General features: G+C 45.0%; 1 protein-coding gene across 6 annotated transcripts in view; it reads right to left on the reverse strand.

The window, feature by feature from the left end:
- The window catches only part of ABRAXAS1 (abraxas 1, BRCA1 A complex subunit), a 403,189-nt gene that overhangs the window by 35,651 nt on the left and 353,979 nt on the right, over positions 1 to 13,559 (reverse strand). The window contains exon 9 of one of the 6 annotated variants that reach the window (XM_069630391.1): positions 10,238 to 10,355. The exons of the other annotated variants lie outside the window; for them this stretch is intronic. Within the exon in view, the coding sequence (XP_069486492.1) occupies positions 10,348 to 10,355 (8 nt within the window). The 3' untranslated portion in view covers positions 10,238 to 10,347. Of the gene's footprint in view, positions 1 to 10,237; positions 10,356 to 13,559 lie in introns of those variants that run through there. 6 annotated transcript variants of the gene reach the window in all.

The following is a 13,559-nucleotide window of genomic DNA, read 5'->3' on the forward strand; positions in this document are numbered from 1 at the left end:
CTGGGGCATCGTGGCACTGGTTACAGAAATAGCGCGACTTAGTTGCAACATAGAGGCATACAAGCATACAGGTTTAGACAATAACCAGGTTAGTAATGGGTGCCTGTTTGAGTGTAGGTAGAGGAGGTTTAGTTAAAGAGAGAAGTTTGGAGTTTTTTTCTAAACGCTGAGAGGGAGTCTTCTGCTCTTAGAGCGTGGGGGAGATTGTTCCAGAGTCTGGGTGCTATGTAGGGGAACCCCCGCCCTCCTGCTGTAGTCTTATTGATGCGTGGTACAGTGAGTTGGTCAGTGTAGCAGAGTCTGGTAGGTCTGGATGGGGTCGGTCTGCGAATAGTGTCCAAGAGATATGATGGTGCAGTGTGGTGGATACATTTGTTGGTAGTAGTCAGTACCTTGAAGGTGATGCGTTCTTTGACAGGGAGCCAGTGAACAGATTGTCTTGCCAGTGAGATGTGGTCCCTTTTGGAGATGCTCAAGGCTGCTCTAAGAGGGTTATTTTGAGTGACCTGATGTTTGTTTAGGTTTTTTCCAGAGGTGTGGGCTAGGAGTGCATTGCAATAGTCAAGTTTAGTGCCTATGGTAGCTCTTGCTATTGATAGACAGTTTTCTTTGGAGAGGAATGGTTTGATGGCGTTGATGAGTTTGGTGCTTAGTGCAGATGCGGAGACAATGGCACTAACTTGTTTGTCCATAGACAAGTTTTTGCATCAATGTAGTCCCCAAGCGTTTTCACAGAAGATGGGACTGGGATAGTGCAGTTGTCGATGTTGAAATTGGCATAGTGACTGTCTAGCCTGGCTAGTGTGGATTTTTGGCCGAGGATAAGATTTCAGTCTTCTCCCCGTTAAGACATAGGCCGTTAGTGGCCATCCAGGCTTGAATGGTCCATCATGATGTTGACTCTAATGAATAAAGTGGTGAGATATGTCATGGAATGTCCGGGTGTTGAACTGCCCATCAGAAACACAGAGTGCTGGGGGTTCACCTTTCAATCCTCAGTGCATCAGTCTGCCTCCACGCTCCAATACTTCCTGCTCTCTGGTACCACTACAGGGTGGGCTGAGGAACGCGAGCTATTAACTTGCACTCTCTCATATCAATCGCCAGTGTTGATGAGCATGGGGATTCCGGGAAACTTGCCAGTAGACCGATGTGGGCCTTCAATGGGGAAGATTTATCGGATATTGTTTTCCGGGGATATTGTTTTATTGGGATTAGTCCATGAGCCTGTCTCCTGTTGCACAGTGAGAATTCTAGTGACCTTATTGCGGGGTACTGTTTGGTACATGCCAGAGGCCTGTAGTTGTGTCACAAGCCTAACCCCGGACTCCCCTACCCAGGTGATCCTCCCTCGTTTGTCCACCCCCTGGGTTGGGATCTGAGAGCGCCAGCCCTCTCCTGGCCACCTGAATAAGGGATTATTGAGGTCTACTCAGGAGAATATCCTCTGGTTTCTCACAGCGGACACTACCTGGAATGTTAGACGTGGCTTGCAATATTAGCTGGGTTCAGAGTGGTGAACCGTAGGTGGGTTTTGATGGTGTTTTTTCTTGTTGGAAAAAACAATAAAAGAAAAAAAAATACAATGGTTCAAGAAATGAAAGACATACAGCCGCATTAATAGACCCAATCTGAGCACATTACTGAAAATGAATAGTGGATAAGCGGAGTGGAAGACCATCACAATACACTGTCTACGGAAATGGATGCAACATGGCCATTAAGAAATTCCACCTTTGGACGTAAAGATTAAGAAAATAGCTCCAGAAGAAACAATGTCCATGTAGTTAGAGTTCTGGAAAATATGAGGTTTGTTTTATATCATATGAACTACTACGGACCAACCTGCAGCTTCCTTATGCACAAGAACATTTAATCGAAAGGGCTCACAGAGCTCTAGCTCCAAAGCTAGTAAAAGAGAGACACCTCAGATTGTCGCAATGTGTTTTCTAAATTGCCAGCCCAAGTGGTCTGTCATGAGGAACTTCAGATCAAAAGACCCAATAGTGAAAGATGGGATGATTATTCAGCCGTTTAATGTTTTCTCGACCAAAGTCTCCAAGTAATTTAACCCATTGTTTGAGGATCTGACTTACACAGAACATCAGTACTACCCAGATTCCCAGCAATACGGCGTTTACAACACAAGAAACGGCACTCCTTTGACACACCCGATGACGCACAGCAATTCCTTACGACAACACAACATTATGTAAACAGATGAGGCATCGGATATGAAGGACATTTCAGGGGCAACTGAGGTGATGCCACTCTTAGAACCCAAGTGCAACAGACCAAGACGCACTGCAGGAAAATGATCTAGGAAAACCTGATCCTTACTCCGAGACTCTGTTAATGAAGCAAATTACTTTAAAAGGAAAGTTGAGAGATGTGTATTGGGACACAACTACAGGCCTATGCCATGTACCAAACATAACTAGTACAAACCCGGCAATAAGGTCACTAGAATTCTCACTGTGCAACAGGAGACAGGCTCATGTACTGATCCCAATTACACCATATGCTCATACAGGCAGTCTCAGGAGAAAGAGAGCCACACCCATTGGTAACGCAAGGTTAGTATGAAAATCAGTCGGATCTGAAAGTGTATATATATATATATAGTCTTTATTCGGGCGACACATTTAGATCTACATGAAACAAAGAATTGTGCAGAGGCTGGGTTGGACAAGTGTTTCACTGCCCATTACCACGGAAGGTGGGGCTTGGGGGTCGTCTCCATATTGGTTCATAAAATAATACCTCTCACAGTTCAGATGATAGCTGACCCAGCTGGGAGATGTATTGTGATGTAAAGCACTCCATTTCATCAACATAAAAATAACATTAATAAACATCTACAGCACCATAGAGGAGAATTTATACAGATCCTTTACTCACTAGCTACATATAAGAGTCACATGACTTTTATTGGAAGGGACTTTAAACACATTTTCTGATGACCTTGACAGACAGTCTGCTACATCCCAATGCCCACAAATTCCCCCCAAAAAGGCCTCTACATTAGCTACTCTTATGTCAGAAATCGGTTTTATTGACATATGGCGAACATTGCATCCAACGGAACAATGTACCTTCTCTTACCGACACCATAGCTACACGCGTTTGGACCATTGGTTAACTCCCTGTAACATTAAACATATCACAGTAGGATGTGAAAGCCTACAGATCACATTGTCTGACCAAACTCTTGTGGGTCTAACAATTACAGTCCCAAAACGCAATCAGGGGGAATACCACCCTGGAGTCTTAATTTGCCACGGTTAACTACCCCTACTTTATACATGGGCTAATGGAGGGAATAAAAAAACCTATGGATTAATAACCCGAAAGAGGGATTCAAATTCCATAGATGCTGGGACATATTGAAAGCCTATCTCAGCGGCTAATGCATCTCGCAATGGGCACACCAGATTACCCTATGGCATCAACATGAGATAAGCACAAGGAATCTGGAGATACCCTGTGTCTCCCTAGACTGCAAAATATCAGAAGACAATTGAAAGGGATAACCATTTAAAAAGTACAAAAATATTTCTCACTATGTGCTCTGAAGGCACCATGAAGTACGATACAGACAACAGACTTCCAAGTTCAAACAAACACTTATTTAGCTTATAGGTCAGAATGGTTGAACACCTAACTTGCCCTATGCTAATGTGGGATTTCCCTACCTAAATAAAACAAAGGAAATTTGCATTCAAAGAGTTCAATCTAGGAATCTGTTTGCGTCCAAAACCTATGTCTGTACAATGTGTATGGATGTCCGTAACCAAAAGAAAACCGTGTTCAATACAAAAGTTTGAGCTTCTTCCAGCTCGCAGCTTCCTTTCAGCTCCCTTCCCCAAGTGCAAAGCAGTACCACAAAAGGTCTTAAAATTGCCTGGTTGGATATTCAAGAGGATAGTGTTTTTTTTTTTAACAATACTCTGGGTTCATTTCCCTAAGTTCCAAGCTGCAAAACACAAGGTAACCTTTATTTATATGTTTTTTATAACACGCCTAATACCGCACCAGAGTTCGGTTACTAAGCGTGAATCCGGGATTCTAACCTCTGTTGCTCTGCATGGTCTTGCTTCCAAGACCAGCGCGTTGCCCCTGTGCTATCCTCCGTTCACAACATTGAGACTTGGTTCTCACTTCAACAAATGTGTCAGCTCTCAAGGGTTCCTTTCCCCAAGGTATAATTCGGTTAAACACAGTTCAAAAGAAAATATCCTTCCTTTATTTTAATTTTCACAGTTGCATTGTTTCCATTTTCAACATTTGTTCTGGGTGCTTGAAGCTTTCACACAAGTTGTAAATTATATTTCGAATAGATTGTGTCCTCCCACATATTCCTCATCTTTGATATCTCCAATATCCAGCTTCAACAGTTTTGGAAATGTTTTCGGCAAAGGGCTCTGTGCGTCGATGTAGTTGACTCTGTCCCTCGAGGGCCCCCGTCTTGAGGATGATGTCATCGAAGGCATCTATAGCATGCACATTGCCCATTGGCTTCAGTTCCGTTTTTCCGAGTAAGCTTACGTTTCGTGAACTACTGCGTGCTTCTGAAATTTCTTTGAGAAATATCAAAGTGTCTTCGGCACCGAAAACCGGGTTTAAAGTGCCAAGATGTCGCTGACGGATCCGCATCGAGTATGCTTATGGTGTCTCGGTGTGGAGCACAAGTCCTCGGCGTGTTCAAAGTGTCAGTCGATGACGGAAAAGCTCTGAAGGAGCCTAAGGGGAAATTGGCAGTAGGTAGACTCCCTAAGAAATCACCTTTGACTACCCCCCATCAAAAAAAGCTTTCTTCCAACAAACGAAACTTGTCGAAAAAATACAAAAACGGACTAAGTACCGGAGTGGCGTCCACTGCTGTTCGTTGTCGAGGAAGTCGAAGAAAAGGCAACACAAATCGCCTACTTCGACATCCTCCTCTGACTCCTCTCCTGAGAATACTATATCTTATCCCACTAAGGCCTCTACTCCGGCTGAATGGAAATCATTCAGGCAGGAAATGCTTACAATTTTCGAGAGCCATAAACCCTCTAAGCAAATTTCCCATGCTCCTACTGTGCCTCCTGAAGCCGGTAAGGAAACGGCAAAAGCCAAATCCTGCACGCTCTTGAGCCCAGGACGAAGGCCAGATTCCCACTGAGAGCCGTCAAGGCCTTGTCACGATGAAAAATCATCGAGGAATTCTTCGAGCCATAAGTCAAAAGACATGTCAACGCCATCGAAGCCACCGGTGCCATCAACGTTGAAAACGTCTTCATCAAAGAAATAGAAAACTCCATGGGCATCTGGCTGAAAGCCATCGTCGCCTTTACCTGAAATACAGAAAACCTTTACTCCTTTACCAAGGAAGGATTTCTTTAAGTCTCAACCTTCTATTAATGAGGACAGTGAGCTGTCTGATAATGATGCGCCCTTTGGTTTGCAGTATTGCACACCAGATGTCCCTGATAGGTTCATTTCAGAGCAATCCAGGTTGAGAGACTCGCATGAAAATGTACAGACAGCCAGTGGAGTGCACACTTCACCGGAATTGGAATTTGGAAAACCTAAATGAGATGAGCATTCAGATGCCTCTTAGAGGCAATTAATGACCAAGGTAGTGGATTATCTGGGATGGAGCAGACCTGCCCTCCCATTTTAATACCTCACAGATATCCTGGACAAAGTTCCTCAAAGGGATCCTATCCTACCCTTTCATGTTGCTCTTCAGAAGAGAGTAAGTGCTATTTGGGAAGCACCAGAGTCAAGTCCGTACGTAAATAAGAACCTGACAAAGAAATACCGACCGTCAAGCAGTGGCCCCAGCTACATGCCGAAACACTCTACCCCAGAAAGTCTGGTGGTGCAGGCAGCAACCGCTACCTCCAAGCAGGCTGGTTATCCGATCATCCCACCGGATCGGGATGATAAAAGGGTAGATGTCTGGTTAAGGAAAGTATTTTCAGCTGGAAACATGGCTCTTAAATCAGCCAACTTCACATGTCCCTTGCGAAATTCACTTAAGCCCTATCGGACTGTATTTCTATGGTGGCTGAGCATATTCCCAAAGGGGAGGAAAGCGACCGTTTCTTGACTATTGTAAAAGATGGCAAAGAGGTCATGTGCGAGTCTCTTCTGTCGGGTTTGGATTCTGCTGACATCTTCAGCAGAGCCAGTGCAGCAAGCACCGTACTACACATGTTTGCGTGTTTAAAGAGGTCTGGATTTGCACCAGATGTGGAGTCTAGACTCCTAAACATGCCCTTTGACAGGTCTCTTCTTTTTGGCAGCAAGGCTAACAAAAGCCTTGAGAAGCTGCAGGCCTCGAAGGCGGCAGCCAAGTCTTTAGGTGCCGCAATTAGGCAGCCTAAGTCTGTTCACTCCAGTGGAACATCTTGGAGGGGTAGAACCTTTCGCTACTAATCCTCAGTTGGAAGAGCAAGAGCAATGGCTGGTCAAAGAGGCCAAAGAAGATTGCCTCGTGGTGGATGAGGGAGAGGTGCAAATCCCGCCCAAGCAGCAGCATCTTTACCAACAGCTACTGCTTCAGCCGCCACAAAACCTCTCGGAGGTCTTGACTCACAAAACCCCTGTGTGAGGCAGACTGTCTCAGCATCTGAAAGAATGGCGAGCCATTACTTTGGATGCTTGGGCACTACAAACACTAGCCCAAGGTTACTGCCTCATATTCAGAAACCTCAGAACCATCCACCGGGGAGCCATTCTTTGAAGGTTCCAGATTAGTTCCTTATGCAGGAGATTTTGACCCTGCTAGCAGTACCTGTGGCAGAGAGGACCAAAGGATGCTATTTTCCATATTTTCTAATCCCCAAGAAGGACGGAGGACTGAAACCCATCTTGGGCTAGAGATACGTGGAGAAGTTCAAGATGGTCACACTTTCTCAGATCCTTCTGGCCCTACAGCTCCAAGATTGGATGGTGCCATTGGACCTTCAGGATGCTTATTTTCTTGTGCCAATCCATCTCAAGCACAGAAAGTACCTGAGGATCGCTGTTGCCGGTTCTCATTGTCTGTTTCAAGTACTGCTGTTTGGGCTGACCTCCGCCCCAAGGGTATTCACCAGACTGATGGTGGTGCTGGCAGCGAGTCTCAGGCGAAGGGGGGGGTTTCACTCCTACCCCTACCTGGACGATTGGCTGATCAGGACACGTTCTCCCGAACAAATCCTGGATCATCTCAGCATGACATGCCACTCGCTCCACAGAATGGGCGTCTCCCTCAATTACAAGAAGTCCCACATGATACCATCTCAAAAGCTCCAGTTCATTGGGGCTGTACTGGATACATCCTTGGGAAAGACCTTGCCCCCTGAGGTGAGGGCTCAAGACATTCTGCAGATGGTCACCAAATTTCAGAGTGCCCAGGGTTTCCTGGCTTTCGACTTTGAGGTTGCTCGGCCTCGTGGCATCCTGCACTTTTCTGGTGCCTGAGATTCACCTGAGAATGAGATCTCTTTGATGGGCTCCGGACACAATGGTCTCAGTTCTCGGGCAACATGTCAGACCTACTTCAGGTTCCAAGCAGTGTCACACAGGATCTCCTGTGGTGGGCCTGCAAGGAAAATATTCTGAAGGGAGAACCTTTTTGGCAACCATGGCCGATCTGACAATCAGCGATCGTTGGTCTCCAAACTACACATCAATCTTTTGGAGCTGAGCGCAATCGGACTTGCGCTGAAGTCTTTTCTGCCCTCTGTATGGGGAAAGAATGTCCTGATAATGATGGGCAACACAGTGGCCATGTACTACAGCAACAGGAGAGGTGGTGTAGGGTCACTACCAGTGTGCAGAGGCGCAAGGCTGCTCTCGCACTGGGCAATTAAAGAAGGAATCTCCCTATTGGCAGTTAACCTACCCGGGGAGGAGTCCATGGCGGCGGACGCTCCGAGCAGGCAGAGCACAGTCTCCCATGAGTGGGAACTAGCGCAGGAAGTCTTTAAATAGATCTTCACTCTGTGGGAAACCGCTCAAGTGGATCTGATCAGGAGGTTGAGAAAGTTTGGGAAATCCATGATCCTAATTGCTCCGCATTAGGCCAGGAGGACGTGGTACCTGTACCTTCTAGACATGTCCATCTGCCCTCCACAAAGAGAGGACCTTCTCTCTCGCGAGAGGAGGGTCAGGTTCTCCATCTCGAGGTCAAGACACTCTGCCTTCACGCATGGTTTCTGAGAAGGCTGAGGTACAAAGATCGGGATCTCCCAGATGACGTAATGGAGATTTTCCTTCAGAAGGCCAGCACCAAAGTCTTTGTCCCTTAAGACTACTAACATTCAAAACCATCTTGGTGGTAGCACTAACATCAGCCCACAGAGTGAGTTCCATTCCCTATCCTCTAAACCAACATTTACAGTACTTCATAAGGACAATGTCGTTCTGAGGGTCAAACTGTCATTCCTACCTAAGGTCACATCAGACTTTCATTTAGGACAAAAGATAGTGTTAACCACCCTCCACCTCATCCTGGCAAGGAGGAGGAGAGGTTACACAGACACGGCCTGCGAAGGACTCTGAGTTTCTACATCTGGATGACCACCTATTCAAAGGATACACTGGTCAGGCTGGGACAGGCTGTGCAAAACAAACCTTGTCCAGGTGGATTATTTTAGTTATTTCTGAATGCTACATGCTGGTGGGCAGAGATCCCCAGAAGGCTTGAGAGCCCATTCCACGAGGGGCATGGCTATGTCTACTCTGCAAAGAGGTGTTCCTATCAAAAACATTTGTGAGGCAGCCACTTGGTCTACAATTCACACTTTTACCAAGCATTACTGCCTTGATTCCACCTTAAGTGAGGAGGGAAGCTTTGGGAAGGCAGTCCTTCATTCTGTTCATGGAAACCATTGATGACAAAATTCTTACTCCCTACTACAGAACAAACACTGCTTTTGGGAGTCTATCAAGGATGAAGAATTTGTAGGAGGACACAATCCATTCGAATAACAAGTTACTTACCCCTGGTAACGTTCTTTCAACTGGATGTTCCTCCCACGTATTCCTCATCGCCCCTCCCAGCCTACCCCTCAGTATAACTTAACATGTTATTGCAGCTTACGCTCCTTCAGAGTCTAGTATGGTCAAATCCACTTTTATGTCGGTAGTTTTACTTGAGAATAACAAGAAAAAACAGAACTGAAGCCAACGGATGCTGGGTGTGCTATATATCCCTTTGATTACATCATCGAGACAGAGGCCCTTGAGGGACATAGTCGAATGCATCGACGAACAGCGCCCTCTGCCGAAATGGTTTCCGAAGGAGCTGAAGCTGGATATTCGAGATATCAAAGATGAGGCATGGTGGGAGGTACATCCAGTAGAAAGAAAGTTACCAGGGGTAAGTAACTTCTTGTTCTTTCTGTTCCATTATAAAATCAGACTCCAGGTTGTATTTGCTTATTCTTCAGAGTTATTTTCAATTTGGAAAACAACATGTAGTAGTTTGCTTGATCTTTAAACTTATATTCACTTTGGAACTCGGCATGTAATGGTTTGCTTGAATTTAGGGTGCTGTTCCCTCTTTAACTTCAAAAAGGTCTTGATTCGGTTTGTTCGCAAAGTTTACATTTTTTGGGGATTTCACTTGTAACTCATTTTTTCATTGTCTGTTCAAGAAGATTTATGCTGTTAAGTGTTTGTTTTGCTTTTTATGGTCAATATTTTTTTGTTCAGTTTTAAAGGTTTAATATTTGTTAGTTTAGCTTTCAATGGATTGCCCAGTGTTCGGAGACCTTTCAAAATGTGTTTGATGCCACACGCAACCACTCTGGTACAAAGTATTCCTGGTGATTCAGTAATTGAAAATGTGAAAGAACAGAGACTTTCGAAAATATGCCCGTTTGAGACACGCGACCACTCTGATGCAAGGTATTCCTTGTTAACCAAGTTCACACATGCGCGCACCTAGTTTCCTATCCACCAGAAAATCATTGGTCACTTTGATAGTTCTCGCTGCAGCTTGGAGCACAGGGTCTCTGACTTCCAAGGCCAGACCTCCACCTTCTGCCCCTCGGGCACGGCTGTGTTGGCCTCTGTCAATACGTTTATTTCAGTAGAACAAAGCATACCATAAAAACACAGCAATATTTTACAATCAACAATATTAAAAACAGGAATTAAAATTATTGGAATTACATTAAAAAACACTTAAAAACGAAACCCCAAAACTCAAAAATCAACACATTTTTTATACAAATTCTCTGAAAGACAAAGCACGCTTTAATAACATCAAAACAGCCCACCCCACCTGTACTGAGTCCACCCGTAACAATGCTTGCTCATAACGTCGAAAACCTAGACTCTGCAAACAGGTTTCAATTTATGCTGTCAGATTGCTGCAAAAAAAGCAGAGCAAAACAAACAAAAAATAAATAGCGTGGCAAATCTTCTTTAAGCGTCCCACAGAAAACACATGACTGATCACATTCCCCTTGGACCAAACCACCAACAAAACTCTCGAAAAGAATACAATTAAAACACACCCTGGAAACAAAAATGCGCTCGACCGATGCTGAGCCCAGCTCAGATATTTCTGAAGGCCAGGAGATGTGTTATCAAATGTTTCCTGTTAACTGGCTTCCTAATTTCCCAAGACTCTCCTATCCTATCAGCTGGAGTACACTGGCTTTCTCAAATTTTACGACCGTAAAAGATAAGAGTTGTCGTAGAGAAAAAATGGCCCACGCTCGCATCTGCCAGCAGGGCTTTAACATACCTAAGCCAGGGAATCTTCAAATAGGGGTCTGTAAGCACCAGATAACTGATTAATACCTGCAAACTTGGGGGTAGACCCAGGTAACCCCAAAATGCACTTAAAAAAGGTATTCTTAACCACCTGAATCGGCTCCGTTTTAACAAAGCCCCACAGCTTCATACCATATCTCGCAACAGAAGCAGCTTTACCATAAGCTTTGAGGACAAGCTCAATTGCCTTCGTTTTAAATGAGCCCAAGGCTCTGGTTACCCCCAATTGCCTGATTAAATCTTAAGTACTGCTTCTCAACATATGTCTGATCCCCAAAGTTAAAATAAAATCTCACATCCAGATAGTCAAAATAATCCACTCTTGGGATTAGCGCCCCTTGCAGAAAATAGCTGAGAACCTTGTGGGTCGCTTCCCCCTGCAGCATACCATAACATCTGATTTCTGTACATTTATCTTCAACCCCAGAGTAACCATGAATCGAGAATAATCATCAACAAGGCATTGTAAGGAGATGGGGGTACGAGTTAATAGGACTATTTGCCCAGCCTAGAACAATCGGAGCTGGGTTTAAGTAAATGGTTATATAGGCTGTTCATATAAAGACAACATAGCAGAGGGACCAAATCTCAGCCTTGGTGCACCCCACATTCCAGCTGAAAAAGAAGGGCACAATGTCCAGCGAGACCACTCCTCAATTGAGCCACAGATGAAAGGTGTAATCTCTCCAAGAGAGCCGCCAGTGCAATTCATGGATCTGAGCCCACTGAACAACCTAAGACGATTTAGCTTATCAAACCCAATGCTCAAATCAATGAAGGCCGGAAAAATATGCTCCTCCTTGATTAATAATGAGTGCGCCACCACAAAGTACAGCTTCAAAACCTGCTTTGCGGTTCCAAGACCTGGTCTCAAACCCAGCTGAATAGGGGGGAACATTTTTATACTCTTCACCCAGGACCCAGTCTCCCTAGGATGGCCCTCCCCAAGATCTTCAATACTGAATATAAAAGGAAGATTGGTCTGTAAGATGCTGGAAGCGCCCTTGCCCCCTTATTTATAAAAAGGTGCGAGACCAGGAGGCAGGATGAATGCCTCCAGCACAAACAAGTCTGCAGGGACATTGTCCGGACCAGGGGCCTTGTTCCTGGCTCGACTCTAAATAGCTGACAAAATACCCCAACTGTAAAAACAATGTTGTCTTCAGTAGCAGATCATTGTTTAGTCTCTGAGGCAAACGGTTGATCAATAACCACATCCACAAGACTATTCTTAAATAGAGAGGAAACATGGGCTACCCAATGCTGATCAAGAACCATCGCATTAGTATCAACAAACTTAAATTTGTAAAAGGGCTCAATATGTGTAAAAGGGCCCATTATTAACAATGTCACAAAAGAGTAACAACGTTACTAACAGAAGAATGAATTAATTCCTCCCAGGACTCTACTTCAATATCATGCTTTCTACAAGCAATGGCTTTCTTATAGATATCTCGAACCATAGTAATATGAAGCTTTGTAGACAAGGGGTTCCTCAAGGTTCTTAACAAGGAAGACTTCAATTTTGCACACTCTTTGTTAAACCACTTAGGATACGGGCTGCCCTTCCTTCTACCCACCCTCAAAGTAAATGAGGCAGATAGATTAGTCAAGAGTAGTAGGAAATCAGACCAAATAACGCCCTGATCAGGATTACCAGAAAAATAACTTTAAAAAATCTGCCAAATGTTTCTGACGATATCCCTCTGCAGACTTTCACAATCCACTAGCTGCCATTTCAACCGACACTTCAGGCTACCAGGTGACACCTCCCGAAAATTGGTCAAGCCTACGGGAAGTGACCTACCCTGGAGCCTGAGTTCAAGTCAAATAGGGAAGTGATCACTGCATAAGTCGTTCAGCACCCTGAACCCACTAACACAATACCAGAATTTTACTGGGACGTGGAAATAATCAATAGTAGAGCGACCCAACATTGAGAGAAAAGTAAAATTCCCCGGAACATACTCTGGGAAGCAACCATTGGCTGCGTGCAACCCTCACCCAAAGAGGAACTTCGAGGGGATTGGGTCCTCCGACGTATTCCATATCTATGACATGTAATCACCACAGGTGTGCTGCTTCAGAAAATCTTTGCCGTCTGCGTCCTGTGTCGATGACGTCAATACGCCGCCCTCGAGGACCTTCGATGGCCGGCGTCACTGGATGTTAGAATTAGGACGCACGACGCCCTTAGCCTCAGTTACATTTTACCCAGCTTGACATTAAACCCCCACCACGCAGATGTGAAATAAATCATTTGCAGCAACCCAACTAACCAAACCATCCATCACAGTGGCTAGAATTTAAAGACTATTATTGCCAAATTGGGCATGGGGCAATTATAAAAATTGACCATCAACACGTCACGGCCACCCACTCTGTGGATTCTCACCGCCTGCAAAAAGGGGCAGGAAAATTCCAGGAGAAAGGGTTCACTCACAAGGAAAGACTTAACCAAGATGCACAGCCCTCTATGGCAGTGCCCCCTGGAACTTCTCTGCACCGGCACAGAGTAGTCCCTAAACCTAACCTATCAACAGCAACATCCTTAGTCACCCAGGACTCCTGTATTAAAATATCGGCCCCTTCAAATAGTGACATGGACTCAGGATAGCCTAGTCTGGTATTAATGTCCCCTAATTCCAAGAAGCGCACACCAATAACTGTGCAGGCTGGGAGCTAGGGGTAACACAAACAGCACATCAGAGAGAGGAGAGCCATCAACCAACAGGCCCTCACTAGGACTATGCTGAGCCTTCCTCTCCGCTATAGTCCCAGAATCCATAACGTTC

The sequence above is a fragment of the Ambystoma mexicanum genome, chromosome 6q, assembly GCF_040938575.1.
Source record: "Ambystoma mexicanum isolate Mex_15411 chromosome 6q, UKY_AmexF1_1, whole genome shotgun sequence".
Taxonomy (NCBI): domain Eukaryota; kingdom Metazoa; phylum Chordata; class Amphibia; order Caudata; family Ambystomatidae; genus Ambystoma; species Ambystoma mexicanum.